Source organism: Molothrus ater, chromosome 2 (assembly GCF_012460135.2).
Source record: "Molothrus ater isolate BHLD 08-10-18 breed brown headed cowbird chromosome 2, BPBGC_Mater_1.1, whole genome shotgun sequence".
NCBI classification, from domain to species: domain Eukaryota; kingdom Metazoa; phylum Chordata; class Aves; order Passeriformes; family Icteridae; genus Molothrus; species Molothrus ater.
The window spans coordinates 9,216,749-9,234,865 of NC_050479.2; the positions used below are offsets into that span (position 1 = coordinate 9,216,749).

Below are 18,117 nucleotides of genomic sequence, written 5' to 3' on the forward strand. Positions count from 1 at the left end.
GGTGACAGATGACACTGTGCTCTGTTACCTTTACTTTGGATTTCTTGAAAGCAGCACACTAAGAACTGACACCAACACAACTTGAGGGATAGTTTCAACATTTTAATTGGTGCTGTTTTACAAGTATAAAAGAAAACCCATGTGTCAGATCTTGCATACTCTTATACACACAAATAATCCTTGCTGAGCCAACCTTTGTGTGACTCAGGACTACTCAAAAGAGTAGAGTTTTCAGCAGTAGCCCTAAACCCTTCCATGGAACACACAGGCCCCTCTAACATTCATAGAGGAGAGTAAAAGCACAGTGAACTTGCAGCAAGAGATCACTCATTCATACACAGACAGACTTGTACTCATATTCTCATGTCTTCTGGCTTCTCCATGCAGCCACTGGATGTACTGACAATACCCTCCAGACTGTCATTATCTGGAGAAAAACTGCCTCTCCCAGCTTTACAGCACACTTCAGAAAAAGCAGCTGCTCCCTGCAAGCCCTGATCTGACAGAGCATCGTTGTGTCTCCCTCCTGCACCTTTCCACCAGCAGTGGCAGCACAGCTGGATAAACCACCCTGGGCCATGGTGACACCAGGCACTGCACAGGCAACAGCCCCTCGTGCTGGAGGAGTGTTTGAACTGTATTTGGTTATTCTGCACAACTAAGGCAAAATCATAGGACAGTAACAGAACCCATATAAACTATTTTTTTTCCTCTCATAACAGTGATTTCAATATTCATCTCCCTATGCATGCACTTCAGGAGACTGGTATAAAAATAAGTAGTAATATGACACACACTCTAAATATGCATATAGAGTCTTCTGTGAGGTTTAATGGTACTCACTGTGTATTCATCTTGGGCTCCTGGCTCTGTAACTCTCCTACATTTTCCTTCACTGTAGCACCAACCTGGCTGAGGTTTGTGAAGCTTTCACTGTTTCCAAATGGCACAATCACAACTGCACCACCACTTACAGTGTCCAAACTCTGCTTTAAGCTCTCTCTTTAGATATGAACTACTTCTACATATGAAGCTACTTTTAAAATTTTCCCCCAAAGACCAATGGTTCTGACCTGGGTACATCTGTAAATAGGCAGCCACTGTAATTCCCTGATTATTGATATTGATGAGTGTCCAGCCATAAAGACAGATACTCAGTTTTGGATAAGAACACCAGAAAATTTGAGCCTGTGGGCTGAACTCCACAGATTTGGAAGAAACCTTGCTCCTTTAACTCTCTACTGAAAAAGAAAAAGCATAATCTTTTACATCTAGAAAAGCACAGAGAAATCCTATTCTGTACTTTCACATACAGAGGTACAGAGAAACACTATCATGTCTTCAAGGAGTCACTTCACTATTCTATTCTCCTCTCCTCAGAGAAATTAGAATGGAGGTGTTTGGTGTCTTCCCCAGATATGAGGCACATTCCCATGGCAAAATCAGGCCAACAATCCCATTACCACCCACCAATAATTTAATGACATCTACATACACATACCATACATAGACACATATTTAGCAAAATGAAAACATAACTCCATAATAAAACTGAAATATGAAGACATTCATTTACACTGTGGAAAGGAAAAAAATAAAAGCAGGTTATGTCTTTGCAGCACTGCAGGTGACATTTCATTAAAAATGACCCCAGACCTGAGTTTGAGACACTTCTAAAACAATTATGCTGATGTCATCCCTATTAAGAACTTCACATCCTGCATGAGGACAAAATGGAGGCTAAGCTTGAAGCACTGAGAGATGCTTTGGTCATCAATTATTTGTTTCCATGAGCAGCCATAATGTGTAACACTCAAAAGAAATCTTAGGAAGGTGCTAAGCAAACAAAGTGCAAAATGCTTTCACTTAATTTGTGAAAATACATATGGGTCTGTGTATTTTCACTAAATTCTTGTGTGTTCATCTGCTAAAGCTTTCTCAGAAACTTGCAAAATACATAAACACTTTTATTTGTGGTGATGTATTGCTGAGAACAAAAAGTTAATGACTTCCATTTTCTCTTTCAGACTTCAGTATCAGGGTTGTGATACTTCTGAGGTAAAGAAGTCAGAGGGTTTTGAATTAATGATATTAAACTAATCATAACAAATCACAGCTCAAAAAGAAGGAACCAGCGTCTTCTATCCAAGTACAAAAAGTCAATGAGCTGCCTACTTGGTGCACTACCAAACCCCTGATGATCAGGGTAGTGCTCAGCTCTCTAACTTCAGCCATCTAAAAGTCAGATGGACAGTCAGAACTAACTGTGAAGGCATCTGGTTAACACTGAGTAAAAGGTCTCCAGAGAGTGATTCCTATCACCTACATTTTGAGATGGGGCGAGTCACTCCCTGGATATGTGCACTGGAGAGCACCTACATGACTGGTACACACTGTCTGCCCAGCCTCTAGATATTTATACGAAGTGAACACCACCCTGACACCAGAACATCACAAAGTATAAAGAAATAATAATGAAAGGAAAATGAGCTATTCCAGAACATCACAATTAATGTGTTAAATTTACTTCCCTTACTAACAAGCAGTAAACATGAAGGGTGAAACAGTGCAAAGCCCCTCTGTCCATCCTCAGTAACAGTCACATTTCTGTGTCAGTGCTGGCTAATTGGCTGTTTCATGGCAACCCAGACTACAGTGCATTGTGCAAGTCCAATTCTTCTACCACTGAGAGAAGTATTATCTTATTACACTGATTAGAGTGTAAAATAGTCTGCAATTTGTTCAAAGCAGACCACAGCTACAGTCCATACATAGTCCAGGTCTAAGCTCTGTTTCCATGCTAGGGTGGCATGCCATAGGACATCCTATCTGAAATAAAAGCCATTGCCTTCCATCCTCAGACTTCCTGAGTCAGGTGAGCATCAGGACAGTTTCTCAATAATGTCTCCAATAATGACTTGAAATAAGCATGTGACAATAAACCTATGTGCAAAAAGGCTCTGAAATAGAAATCTACAAACAACGATTGCTCTCCGTACACAAACACAAATACTCATACACTGCTCTCCACAAAAACAGGCATGTCAGTCATCATGCAGTGCTACATCTGCAAGAAAGAAATCCTACCCACAAGACACAATGTCTAAGATGCACAATGCTCCCAGCAGGTGATCTGCCACCTTCCAAAGGCACCTACTTGCTTCCAGTTGTACTAGGCATTGGAAGAAACACTTTGATGAATATTCCTGTTTTGGGAATCTATCGTCTTGCTACTGCCCCGTGCTTCATCAGTATTTTCAGGAGATTTCATCATCACCTTGCCTGTCAGTAGAGTGGATTTGTGATGCTGGCAAATAAAGTAGAGAATCTTGAAACAGGACAGCAAAGCTTCAGTAATGCTGGAGGAGAAAAGTTTTTTGCACGGGTGACAGAACTGGTAGAACACCAACATGAAGAAGATGCCCATGCAGTAACCTATCAGGAGCTGCAGGAACAACATTGGGGCACAGACATAGAGGTAGAAGTCTGTTCTGTAAATGTACCACATGAGCAGGAGGAAGGCGTTCTCCATCAGCCGCACGATGTAGTACACGGTCATGCGGTACCAGTTCTGCGATTTGCTGATCAGGTCGGGGTCGCTGAGCTCCACCTGCGCTGCCGACCAGCAGAACATGTTAATGCCAGCATACAGGAACGTGAGAAGGCACAGGACGATGGTAGTGCCCAACCTGCTCAATTCCTTCTCTATGTTCTCAGGAAACGGCGACTTGCTAAGCCAGAAGAGAATCCAGGGGTAGAGGAAGAAACCTAAGAAATTCAGTAGCACGACGACGAAAACCCAGATTTGAAGGACTGAACCGAAAAGCACCAGCACCGTGACTCGTGTGGCGATCTCAAAGCTCCTCCACATGAATATGCAGAGGTAGGCGGCAGGTTTCACACGGACATTGTAATCGTCGTACTTTATCTTAATGGCCAAGATGTTGCAGCGTAGGGCGCCGTAAACGATCGACAGAAGAGAGAGCACCATGAAAATACCTACAAAGAGAAAGGACAAATCAGGACCTTCAGCTTAGCAGCAGGCATTGCATCAGGGGAGTGCAGGTGCAGTCATTGTCACTGCACTCCTGGGGGTTCCCAGCAGGTGTAATGCCACGGGAGCCATTCCCAGCCCATACTTGAGTGAAGGAAATGAACTCTACCCCAGTCAAACCCAGCACATTACTCTTATCCCACCTCCTGTTTTGGTCACTGTTTGATATTTATTCAGGAAGCTGGTAAGAAAAAGAAGGCACTCAGCAGTCATAAGTGTCTGTCCCTCCTCCCCTTGCCCGGGGCTGTTCATACACAGGCTGTCCTTGGTAATTTCACAGCTCATTAATTACAGTATCCAACTTGCTCCCAAACTCCTACAGTACTCCACAAGGCACAGGGGTGCTACTCCCTTCCCACGGATGAAAAACTGCAAAATAGAAGCTGAAACTTTGGAGTAACTTGGACATGCAGATAACTTGGTGCTTGTGAAATTCTGTGTCGAAGCAAATCACAGAAAAGGTATGGGATACAGCTCAAAACTGAAAGCTGAAGGAATTTAAACCCAGCACTGTCCCCATTATCTCTGGCTGTGTAGAGAGATATTTGCTCACCTGCATGCACTGTGTTTTCCTATATATCAATTTTCTTTATACACCCATCTGTATCACGCATTTAAAAAAAAAAACACTCCTAATAAAAATGTCTTTAAATTCAGATCAATTTCCAGTACCTCCCACCTACCCAGAATCCCTGAAAGGAAGGTTTCACATTTAAATTCTGCAGAAAGTGAAGGCAGAGACCAGATGTTACCTGGCACTGCAGGAGGGTGCCCTGTCTTGCCTTATTAAGTAGGTACAAATGTACATAAATACTGAACACAGAGAATAAACAAAGTGCTAACTGCCCACAGGTTTTTTTTATATTTACATGCACAATTATATAAATATTTATTCACAATTTTTACTAACATGCTGAATAGCTGATATTGCCTCAGATATAATAATTAGAGTTTGGAATTCCTAATTATGTCAATTACATTTGCAATGCTTAGCAACTAGTGTTTTCTGTAGCCTTCAATTAGTTTGTGTGCTAATATCCTACAAATAAACTTTTGTATCCTATAAATAAACTGGATTCCCTGTTTTGGTATAGCTATATGGCCTAAATTATCAGGGTTTGTGCTTTTTTTCTAACTATAAGTCACTAATTTCTAAGCAATCCTTTGGAAGAAACAAGTATATTTTAAGACCTCTAACAACTTTCTAAGATAATTTTCTCTATCATTTCAGCTAATCTCATTATGACCCACAAACACCTCTGAATTACTTTGGAAAATAATTAAGTCTTTATATCTAATTTTCCAAGGCACTCAGTAAGGTGAAAAGCATTTATCATTTTATATGGTAATTTTGTACATGCCAGTTTGGTGGTGCAAATATTCTCTGGAAATGTTTATGTTGAAATTGTTTGTAGGTAGTTTTTACATCTTTCTTACAGCACTGAATAATGTCTCTGATAATGACTTAAAATAACCATGTGACAATAAACCTATGTGCAAAAGACACATAGAGCTCAGAATTTTTAATTGTTATGTCTTGGAAAAACATCAGCTGAAAGCAGAAGAGCAGGTGAGTTCAGTCAAGAATATTGCTTGATGTCCTACGGCTTTTTACAAAATCTTTCCTGTAGTTTTGAGCTGTGAAAGAACATTAATTCCAGCAGCTCATGAAGCAAAAGAATGTTCTCAGAGTTAAAGGAACATAAAGAGGTACCCACTGGGGACTGAGTGCTGGGGTTCTGGAACTCTGCTAGCTTTCTGCTTTGACAAGCTGAAACATTGATCTTATTCCCCATTTTCACTTTAGGGAATCTATATTAATCTCAAACCTATCTTATAAACTCAAGCCTTCAAAAGAAGCATTTCTCCATTGATAGAAAATAAGTCATGCTGACTCTGGTTTAACATAGTAGTCCAGTCCTACTCCTTTCCTAAAAGCTCATCATTGCCACCAAACCTTCAGTTCAAACATAATTTATAACTCTGTAAGAAAGATGGTTTGAAGCAACCACAAAGGGAAATACCACAGGGTGACATTGTTGCTTTCACTCATCCTGAGCAGGCAAAGAAATGTAAATTTAAAAGGCAAAGTATTTTCCCCTGGAACATTTCCAAATCCTCCAACAGTCCTTTTAAAGGTGGCATTTCTCTTCTTCCTTCCTCTTCCCAAATGGCTTTTTCTTACAAACCAGACGTGGACACCCACAGAGTCACGCAGGGAGGCACGGATTTGCTTTGTTGTGTTTTGTTATTACATCTGAAGTCCTTTCACAACCTGGTCCTTCCCACTTCAGAAACTGCTAAGACAGCAAATTCTGCTCTAGATGAGCTATCTCACAAGTACCACTGAAATCTATTATAGATACTATAGTTATACGTATACAAAATAGAACTAGGACTCAGATTAGGCTAATACATGTGGGTTTCTAATGTTGTATTACATCCAACACTTTTACACTTTTCATGATAAACAGTCACCAAAGCTTTATGTTGCTCATCACTAACCCCAAGAGTTAGTCCTGCTTTTGCAGCTCTCTGGTTGTCTTGATCTTACATTCTTGGCAGACAGTGAAATGACAGTTTTGAAGAATGCCAGACACTGGAAAGACCCCAATAATCCATAAGAAAACATCCAGAGAAATTAATGAATGCCATGAAATACACAAGAAATTTGCAGCATGGCTCTGGCTGACAAAGGGCTCAGCAAGGATGCATGGTCTTTTCAGAAGCGCTCAAGCCAACACTGGAAGCAATGAGGAGTTTCAACAGATTTGAAAGGGACATGCCATGCCCCCAGCATGATGGTAAAACAGCTTCAGGTTCTCAGGTGATTATGACCTCATTACCCCCGAACAAGCAGAATTTACACAGAATGACAAGGGATGTAGGAATCCAGAAAAATAAGAGATTGATGAGGAGACAAGACAAAACACATGGAAACCAAAATACAAGACAGTGATAATTATAACAGATGCAAATGGAAGAGAACCTGAAATTTGGAGGACCAGTGTCAAAGAACAGGGAAGCTGAAGACATCTGAAGTGTGGAATAAGAACTGGGCTGGCTGGCTGAAGAGATTGCAGAAGGTTTCAGTGTATCAGCAGCTAAGATACACACAACAAGGATGTGGCTAGGACTCTTGTTTTTCTGATGAATGAGCTCTAACAGACATTGACACCATTCCTACACCTTTTTTTTTTTTCTTTGCATTTCTGTATTTTAGAATTGCATCTGTATGGAGATGCTCCTGGGAAGCATGAAATAACTGTTGTGGGTTTACCAAACTCTCTGGTGAGCCAGGTTATCTTTGGTCATTTCATCCAAGGAATGTCAGTTATCAGTTTGTGATTACAACCTATCTAAGCAGAGATAAGCTAGAAGCAATAGAGCATTACAAATGATTATTAAATATACAATTCTCTGATCATCTAGAACACACGACTTCTCTTTGGAAATCATGACCAGTAAGGTCAAAACTGGTAATAAAAGGACAGTAAAAAGATGACCTTTCTCAAGTAAATGCCATCTACAGCAAAGTGACTGGAGATTTTGCTAATTGCAGAGTTCAGCAAAGGATTCAATCACATTGTCTCCATCTCACATCACAAGTGCCATGGTTATTTGAAGGACCTACCTTAGTTATGAAGAACTCAGGGACTCAAAGGAATAATGTCTAACTCAGGAACTGGAAGGAGTAATGTCTTCCAAGAAACTACTGCTATGATGTTCTAGTTTTGGCTGGCGTAGGATTGATTTTTTTTCTAGTAGCTGATACAGTGCTGAATTTGGATGCAGTATGAGAATAATGTTGATAACACACTGTTTTAATTGTTGCTCAGCAGTGCTTTAAGTCAAGGACTTTTCAGTTTCCCATGCTCTGCCAGTGAAGAAGCCCACAAGAAGCTGTGAAGAAGCACAGCCAGAACAGATGACCCAAAGTATCCAGAAGGATATTCCATACCATTGCTATCATGCTCAGTGTATTAACTGGGGACAGTTGTCTGGGAGGAGCCAATCGATGCTGGGGGATGGTTTCTGCATCACTTGTCCTTCTTGGGCTTTATTTTTTTCCCTCTCTCCCTCCACCCCTCTCTATCACCTTCATTACTACTATTATGATTATTTTGTTATTGTTATTATTATTACTACTACTACTATTATATTTGACTTTATTTCAATTAGTAACTTGCACCCTAGCCTCAGCCTCCCTAGCTGTGCAAAGATTCTCTCAGGGCCTTAGAGATACAAGAGCTATTTAGTGTTTCACTGGAAATGCACCTTAAAGTTCAGCAAAGGTGCCAAAGTCCTTTCTCACACTGAAAAGCTGTTTGTCCCATGATGGTTCTCCATTTAGCAGTGTGCCAGAAAACCAAGAGCATATCATAGAAGCAAGATGCAGAGTGCCACAGTAAGACAGATGTGTCCTGGCAAGCCCATGTTGGTGAAGGCTTAACAGCTTGGGTCCAGAGATGAGATGACCACAGTTGCATAGCAGCTTACTGAGTCCTGCCTTTTGATTCCAGAATCAGAGTCTGGCACAAGTAAAGATAGTTCATGTCCTCAGTTCATACTTAAAAATGCTTTCCTGAAAGTACATCTTCCCTAAGGCAGCACGACAAAACATGCTCTGCAGTGTACCCCAAGGAATTTTCCAGAAAGTTTTGCTCAAAAAACAGAATGGAACAGAGGTAGTTTTAAAAATTCTTCATGAAGACAGCTTGGTCCCTCCAGCTGCCTCCCTCTCATACCATAATGGTCACTTTATCAAATCAGTGTTTTTACAGCACCCAAGTGTGCTACAGAAGGTGTCATAGTCTAAAACATGACGATATAAACTTGAAAGCAACATCACCATCAAAAGCTATCAGGGAGATGAAACCCATTGCAGAATTCTTGGTTCTTGTGCAAGGCAGCTATAACTGACTGCTCTCCCACCCAAACACCAAAAAGGTCATAGCAACAGCTCCACCTACTTCTGGCCACCGTGACCTCCTGCTGCAGGACACAGATGTAGAGCTGGAGCGTGAGCTGGGGCGCTGAGCCGAGGAAGGCCTGGATGACAGAGGCCCTGCTGAAGGCAGACCTGTGTGTGCGCAGCTTGCCTTCAGCCTGTCCCACTTCCTTCTCTACTTCTTCTGAGTACCCATCCTTGGGCATCTGCCTCTTCTTTGTGATGCTGACATAGGGATCTTCAACTCTGCCAGCACGGAAGTAAATGTAAAGGGCTTCCACACACCTACAAGCAAACAAGTAGATAGAGTAACAGGGAAAAATGAAAGAATGAAAGCTCTCCCCACTTCCTGGTATTCTAAGCAGTCACATACTAAGTCCTAAGCCATTTTTTCATAGAGCAAAGCCTGCAGGTTTTCTCCTCCTGGTGAACTTGGAATATGACAGATTTCATTCTTTAAAACAGGAATTACATGTTACTAGAGGGCAGGAACCTGGCAGTGCCCTTTGGGCTGCTTGTAGTACTCAGACTTGAGAGGAGGTTTAATTATTTTCTATGAGCTGCCCTTGCTCTCTGGTGTCCCATTAAAGTCCTTAAACTGCTCATCTACTACAAGGATGCCAAACCCAGGACCCAAATTGGAAGTGTGTTTCTTCAGCTACTCATGTCGTTTTCTTCTTGCTATTGATACATCTGTGAGATGCTAATGGGACATGGCAATAAACCCACTTTTCATTTTTGCCTTAAAACATCTGAAGAGAGAAGCTTGGGGTACAAGCAGGTGCACATGTCTCCAAACTTTACCAAGCAGTGGTTCAAAACACCAGTAACATGCCAGATCAGTGGAAAGACAACCCTTGAAGTCAACTTTTTTTTTTTTTATGCACAAGATAGGAGCTTTAGTTCTTCAGTGTGCTTATGTTCACTGTACTGTTAAAGAAATATTAAATATAATCTGGCAAAAAAGATTCCAACTAAGAAGATGCAGTGTTTCCAGTTGCTGCAGCTCTTCATACTTTGAACACAGTGGGAGCCAAACCCTCTTGTTTATACAGGTCTAACTTACTGCCAGCTAACTCCCAAGGAACAAACTGGTGCCAGCACATACACTTCTACTCATAAATTACATATTGTTACAATATTTGCTGCCTTCACCCACGCACAAAGATAACTCCATACATTTGGGAGAGAACAGAAAAGGCTGTCTCCAGAAAATGCTGCAGCAACAAGGACAATCTGGCTCCTGGAGTATAAAAGAAGATAACAGCCCCGGAGAGATATCTGCAAGGAAAGAACATCTTCCTCAACTTCCTTCCAGTGATTGTTTTTTAACTGGCTAAAATTTTATGAAAACTAGTTCATAGTTTTCATTAAGTTTACTCATGAAGAGTTCTCTTCCAAGAGAACTGCTTGGGTGTGAAGGTGTCAAGGGCAGGCTTGGGCATCAAGCAGGACCCAAAACACACTGGGAAATACTCACCCCTGTCTAGGAAGTAATAACAAGCAAGGAACAGGTGAAATCACAAGATGAAGGGGAAGGGAGAAGAAAAAAAAATTACTTCTGTTTAATTTAATAAACTTTACTTCCTTTTTTCCTCTTATTGGACCATTAGCAAGTTTCAAATGCTCTAGATGAAGAGCAGTTTTGGGATTGTATAGTACTATTCCTGATTCACTAGGCTTCAGCTATCACTATGACTAAAGCTATTCAAAATTCCTGCTGCTCTGGATGCTCCATTCACAGAGGTGACTTTCTGTCTTCTCCTGGTTAATCTTTTCACTCCCTGTCAATCTTGTTCCACATGAAAGAATCCATACAGCCAAAAAGAAAGTGTGAAAAATGAATAAGGCTCTGAGGCTTTATGAAGCCAGCAAAGATTCTGAAACCAACAAATCGATTTTATTCCAAAAAGAAAGATCCCAGACCTTTTTTGTCTCATTTAGTATTCACAGCCATGCATTCACCCTGAGCTGAGGGCAAGTCTGAGTATATTATGGAAAACTGGATCTCAGCATCAGGCTCTGAACTCTTGCTGTGTGTGATTAGAAGCAGATATAGTCTAGGGACCCATCTAAAAAGATATGTAGTGATCCCATTAAGGAGATCAGATTTATGAGACTACTGACAATAGCAAACATTATAACCAACGAAAACCAGAGTTTTGGAGCAAGCATTTGATTTTTTTTTATTAGCTGGGTATTAAGTAGCAGTATATTGTTTGTGATGGGGATTTTTTGACCATACAGAAAAGCAAACATAATGTGAAATGGTCTGATGAGCAAACCTTAGAGCTAAATGGGGCTTTTACCATTATGACAGAGTAATAAAAAATGCTATATGCAAGCATTCAGATTACATTGATAATGATGCCCATTTTCTCCCAGGCCCTGCCAGTCCCATGCAAGAGTGTTTCTGGAAGTCAAGCCTTCTGGGAAAAATAACAAATGCATTCAGGATTCCAGCTGGTGCCACTGCCCAAGCAACTGCCTCCAGCAGGAGCAGACTGGCAGCTGACACACCAGAAAGAACAAGCACCAATCTAAAAGTTTAAGGAATAGTGTGGGAGGGGCACAGGCATTTGAATGACCATGCAGATAAGAAGGGTGCCCAACTGTGATGAAGAATCAATGCAGACCATGTTGCTGTGTCAGACTGTGACTTTGCCTATGAAGCACATGCTGAGGGGTTGGGCATCTTGTCTTTAAATGAACTGCCTGGCTTGCTCTTTTTTAGCATGAAATACAACTAAGAGACAAAGCAAGAAGGGGATTGCTTCATGGCAGCTTTCCCCCACAGTTAGAAGCTCCTGCAGCATGGTGAATTCCACAGAAGCCCTCACTGCTGCTCTGCTCCAGAGGGACAGGAGTGAGAGATCCCAACTTCTGCACAATCCATCTCCTGGCAATGATGTTTAGGGCCACTGCAAGAGCCCTTCACACGGTGTCAAGAGCAGAAGGCAAGCAGCAGGCTGTGTCCTCTGCATGTAAGGCACTGCCAACCACAGCACTGGCTGTGCACGAACTAAAATGCTCTGAGAAAAAAAAGTCAGATGTACTTTCTAGAGTGAAAGTTAAGAGGTAAGAAAAGGATGGCGCTGCTTTCTCCCATGCTGCCATATCCTGGCAGAAAGAAGAGCCATACTTTTCCAGGGATCCTGACAGTGCCCACAAAGAGTGATTCAGCCCCAACACATTTGTCTTCTACACAGTAAGTAGGAGGAATAATCCTACCCTTATGTACTTGTTGAGAGTGAGCACCTCATTCCCTCTTTTATCATGGATGCGTGGGACTGGAACACAAGCAAAATAATGGTGGTGTGAAGAGGGAGAAGGCAATGAAAACAGGGAACTTTCCACACCCAACCAGCACTCCAAGAACAAATGGCTATTTGAGACCTATCCATACATATCCTCTGTAAATCTACAAGTAGATTTCTCTGATACATAATTTTCACTAATTCCTTCTCTTTAGAGAAGTATGCAAAAGACTTATCAGTCCTGAAGATTTACTCACCTGCATCAGGCAAAGATCTGCTCCTCACTCATTGTTCTACCTTTTACCTGCACTGACTTCCTGTTCACCTCACCATGGACATCTAACCCAGCTGCTCAAGAATAAAGGAAAGAAAATAGCCTGAACAGAGTCTAGACACATTCTTCCCATCTGGAAAAGAGGGAAGCACATCAAGAGTTGTTAAGTTTAAAGCTAGGAGGATGTCCTACAGTGAGGTCTGCTGATGAAGCCCTACAAGGAAGGGAAGTTTTTAAACCTGTTCTATTTTGAACTTTTAAGCAGGTCACTAGCAAAGAGAGACTACTCACAAGGGGCAAGGTAGGGACAAGGTTTCTGCACAATGTCACTGAAACAGTATCTGCACCATTAGAGCTTATTAGATTTCAAACTGCAGAATTAGATGCCCAAAACATGAATGATTGTAAAAAACATTGGGGTTTTTTTCTTTTTTTTTTTTTTTTTAACTTCCTGCAGCTCACAGAATCAATCTTTGGCCATAACAGCAGCTCCTCTGGCAGTCTGATGCAAGCTTCCTCCTGCATCTGCTGCGCTGCGGTCTACATGGTACATGTAATTGTTTCTCCTTATGCCTTGAGAAACAAAGCCTGATCCCATTAAAAAAAAAAAAAAGTCTATTGTTTATATCCTTGTCCTATCATAACCTGAGGAAAACAGTCATTAGTGTTCTATATAGGGGGCCTGTTATATTTACTTGAGATTTGTTTTGCAGGAGTTCATCCTTCTGCTGACCCAGCCCTCCCCTGATTGCATCTCCTCACACAGAACAGGTTGGGCTCACACTGCACTAACAGAGCACCAGGGAACAGAGCTCCAAAGACACCTGCAGTCACAAAAACTTCCCTCTCCATGAAGTTGGTACCAGAAGGAAGCACTGCCAGGTTCACACCAGTTGGTTTTGATGATGCCAGTAGAGCCTTCAGTAAATCAGGTGGGAGGAGTCCCTGCATCCAGCAGACTCACAGTCCCAGCATCACCAACATCCCCAGTGTGTGACTGTAAGCCCTGACTGGCCAAGTCAGTTTGTTGGAAATCTGCACTTCAGCTCATGACCTTTTTGTTACTTGAAGAATTGAAAAGGGCAAGCAAGTTAACAGGGGGTTCTCTGGTGCCTATCATGAAGGGTAAGGACAAAAGGAGGCTCAGGGGGAACATTATTGCTCTCTACAACTCCTCAGGAGGTTGTACTGAGGTGGAGAACAGTCTCTGCTCCCAAGATAACAAGAGACAGGACAAGAAGAAATGGTGTACAGTTGGTTCAGGGGAGCTGCAGGGGATATTAGTAAAGATTTTTTCACTGAAAGGGCAGTCAGGCATTGGAATAAGCTGCCCAGGGAAGTGGTGTAATACCCATGCCTAGGAATGTTCAAAAGGCATGTGGTGTTCATGGACATGGTTTAGTGCTGTTGGGTTATCAGTTGGACTCAGTGATCCTAGAGGTCTTTTCCAACCTAAACAATTCCCTGATTCTCTGAGGGGTTATTTACACTTAGAAGAAATCCTTAAGTGTAGAGCAGTACACCAGCAAAATGACATCCAGTAATTATGTATTGGAATTGTAGCAGTGCTTAAAATCTCAAAGTGACTTTGGTGCTACAAGTGCCACCCAAATGAAGGGAACAAAGAGACAGACCCTAGCACAGGATCAGCCTGAGCCAAAAAGCTCATCATGACCTTCCCTAGAGAAAAGACAAAAGTAATAAACCTCTCATTGACACTGGCTACTGTTTTAAGTAATTTTTTCTGTTATAATTTACTTAGTGTGGTAAAAGAATCTCCTTTTGCAAGAAAAGAAAAAAAAAGCCAAAACCAAACCTACCTGAATAAATCTTTTAAGCATTCAGACAAGTGCATTCATAAGGAGTGGCATTGACCTGAAATGCTGCAGGAATCCCCACGATGCCCAGAAACCTGCAGTCACTTTGTTCCAGCCAAGTCTCTGCAGAGCCTCTGGCATGCCTGCATCCTAAGGATCACAGCCAGGCCACTAAGGGGAATAGGAATTTTGCTCAACAAATCGCTCTGAATTTATAGAGAAACTCCTAGGGAGTGGGAGAAGAAATTAAAAAAGGGTACATGAACAGCACACCAAAAGTCCTCTCTGGGAAGAGGGATGCTACCTAATTTTAGTCCTTCCAGTGGCAGCAGCAGGACAGCGAGTGCCTCCCGAGCAGGTGGAGTGTGGGTGGTTGGGGAAGGTGGTGGCATGCAAGAAGGTTCTATGGGAGAAAGTACTTTTTTTTCCATCACTCAGATGATTCAAAATAGGCTGAATCATTTGGCTTGCAAGGCTAAAAAGCCTCCTTCCCTGCCAAGATATTCCCAAACTATTCCTCAAACCTAAAGGAGTTTTTTTAAGGAAAAAAGGAAGGAGAAAAAAAAGTCTAGATTTTAAGATGATGAATAAAAACTCACACAACACATATGGGCTGATGGTAAAGCAGTGCACTGATATCTGAGTATTTAAGGCTGAACAGAGAAATCCTGACTGTGCTGTATCAAACAGAGATAGTCAAAAAGTTGTTAAGTTTCTTGTAAAGCCCTCCAAAACTGCCAGCCCTCTGTTGCAGCATGTCATCACACAGAGCCCCAAGGTGCTTAAACGCTTCATTCGCCTGCCACAAGCAGACAGAGCCTGGGGAGGCTCCACTGTCTGTGTCCTATTTGACCAAATTTGACCTAATTTGACCCAGCCCTCCCTAAGCAGCCCTGGGCTCTGCCAGGGACGCACAAGAGTCCCAGCAGGGAGGATGGAGCCGGGCTTCACACAAGGGAAGCAGATGACTGAGAGCAGCAGGATCTCTGGAGCAAAGGTTTGCCTATAAGGATGGACTAAAATGCCTCCAAGGACAATGGTCCTTTTCAGCTTACAAAAAGTAAAAGCCACAGTGCAGTGTAGATACAACCAAAATACACTTTGCCTTCTAGCTATCACCCAAACCTTGTGTGCATGCCAGTCCACACAGGGTAGGAAGCCTCCTGTACAAAGCAGGGAAAGGGAAGGTATTTTGTGCGCTGAAAACACAACAATATTTACAGTGCAGAGCTATATCTGACAGGAAGCAATCAGTTTCCTCATCTGACAGATATTGCAATCTTTAGCTGCAGGAAGGCAAGGAAGGAAAAAAAACCCAAACCCCAAAGCCCTTTACTGTCTCTGTCAGATCATTTTGACTTCCCAGACATTGTGCTGTATCCTACAAACCAATACATTTCCCTAAAAGTAAAGAGAGCTTGGTTTGTATTAAACTTTTAATTTGTAGAGTCCTTCCAGCCTTTAGCAAAAAATATGTTTTTCAGGTAGTATGAATGTACTACTCTATTTAATTATTAATTATAATTCCAGTTATCCTGGGTTTAGAGAGAGGTCAATATACATCACTTTGTCATGCCTAAATGATGCCATGGGGACTAATGGCATCATAGTCACTTGTGCTGTTGGCACAGCACATCCAGAACATCTCAAACAACCTGGAAATGCTAAGTTTGTAAATCTCTGAGAAAGGAAAAAGTGCAGAGTCAGCAACACACTAGAGGAGAGGAGAGGGCTTTCAGATGCTCACTGCTTTTACAGCAGTGGCTGCAGCTGGGAATTCACCAGAGAGCAGGAACTGCATTCTGTACAAGATAAGATTTGTGTTGTAAACTGAAAACTTGATGCTGAAAAAGAAACAGAAAGTCAAGTAATGCTTGGTGGTTGAGGTCAAAATATAAATGTATGTTTCTTTCGTATAATTGAAAAAAAATCTCCTTCAATTTCTTCCTGTTGCTCCAATCTTTTGTCTGCTTCCTCACATATTCTGGCTTGACATTAGATTCTTTCCTCGTCTTACCTCAATAAATTGATTTAGAATAACAAAAGTCATGTACTTAATTTTTGATAGTTTCTTTCTCTTTGCTTCCTCTCTTATTTTCCAAATATGTGGAAGCAGTTTGGTCTTAGCTTTTAGAAAATCAGAGCTCTTTCAGAATTGTTAAGCCACAACTTCAACATCTTTACAATTTTAACAAAGCAAGCAAAACAGCATAGTTATAGAAGAAGTCAATGTTTTTGAAGTGTAAGATATTTTGTAACATCCAAACTGATCACCTTTCCTTAGCGTGAACAAATCTTTCTTTTACACACTATTCAGGAATTTCAAAAAGTTGGTGATACATCTCCAAGCCTCTACTACATACACACTGCATTTAATTCCCTTTCTTTTTAAATGAAAAATTGTAGTATAAATTTAAAATTAATGCCCTCCAGAAACATTTTGTCTTGGAGTTGCACACGGCTGTAACTTTTCATCTATTTTTTTTCCCGACGGGTATTTTCAGTGAGACACTGAACTGGAACAGAAAAAAATCTCCAAAGCAATTTGGGGTGGGAATCTCCCGTTTGGAAGGCAAAGCCAGACTACAGCATCACTGATGTTCCAAGACGCACGGATGGGACGGGTACTATCGTTGTGGAAGAAGGAGACACAGTGGAAGAATCTCCCGTTCTCTCTTGGAAGTGATCTGAGAGCAAAGCGCTGTGCATGAGGCAGCAGCGGACAGACACAACCATCTGCAAGGAGCCCCAGGGATGCAAACCCAGCACCCAGCGCAGAGCGGGACGCGGAGGGGCTCTGGCGGCTCCCCGCGGCCCGGCAGGGCTGAGCCCCTTTCCCCGGGGTCAGGTTTGTGCCCGAGGCATTCCCAAGGGACTGTTCCTGCCGCAGCTACGGCAGGACGCGGGAGCGGCGGCGCAGAGCGGGAGCGGCCCCGCCCGCACCGCACCAAGGCCGGGGGGCTCCGGGCGCCCCCGGCTCGGCTCCGGCCCCGGCCCGCTGGAGGCGGCGCGGACTCACCGACCTGACGAGCGGCCCCAGCTGCAGCAGGTGCAGCAGCAGCACCAGCGGGCGGTCGCGGCTCACGTCGCGGTGGATGAAGACCAGGCTGAGCTGCACCAGCGCGCAAGGAAAGAGGGCGAAGAGCAGCGTCAGCGTCTGCCACATGCGGTCCCCCGTGTCGTGGTACCCCGCGCTCAGGCACAGCGCGGCCGCCGTCTCGGACATGAAGAGGACGAGGGAGATGAGGACGGAGCCCGGGAATTTCATCGCAGCGGCCGCCCAAGCCCGGCCCGCCCAGCCGCTGCCGCCGCCGCCGCGCACCGGGGCCCAGTCCCCGGCAGAGGGAGCGCCGCGCTCGCCGCTGGCCCGCGGCCTCTGCAGCCCGGGGCTGGATCCGGGCCGGGGCTCGATCCCGACCGCGCTTGGATCCTGCCCGGCGCTGGATCCTGGCCGGGGCTGCACCCTGGGTGGGCTGGGAGCGGGGGAGGGTTCCCCGGCGGTGCTCGGGGAGCTCCCCCTCATCTTGTCTCCTTCAGCCGTCACACACTGACGAGCTGACCTGAGGGGGTTGGTGGGAAGGGGCGAGCGGGTGCCCCTGAGGGCACTTGGTCAGGCTGGGGGTTCGCACAGCCACGGCATCGCTTGGGCTGGAGGAGAACCACACTGAGTGCCACGTCCGGGCTTTCCTGAAGCACCTCCAGGGACAGTGACTCCACCACTTACATGGGCAGCCCGTTCCAGTGTCTAATCATCCTTTCTGTGA

General features: G+C 43.3%; 1 protein-coding gene across 1 annotated transcript; it reads right to left on the bottom strand.

The window, feature by feature from the left end:
* Positions 1-81: 81 nt before the first annotated feature.
* On the bottom strand, positions 82-17,892 carry XK (X-linked Kx blood group antigen, Kell and VPS13A binding protein). The gene is made up of 3 exons (XM_036378699.2): positions 17,377-17,892; positions 9,028-9,290; positions 82-3,999 (listed from the first exon to the last, which is right to left on the bottom strand). Exons 1-3 carry the CDS (start codon positions 17,874-17,876, stop codon positions 3,173-3,175), a joined length of 1,590 nt encoding a protein of 529 aa, XP_036234592.1. The 5' UTR covers positions 17,877-17,892; the 3' UTR covers positions 82-3,172.
* Between the last annotated feature and the right edge of the window lie 225 nt (positions 17,893-18,117).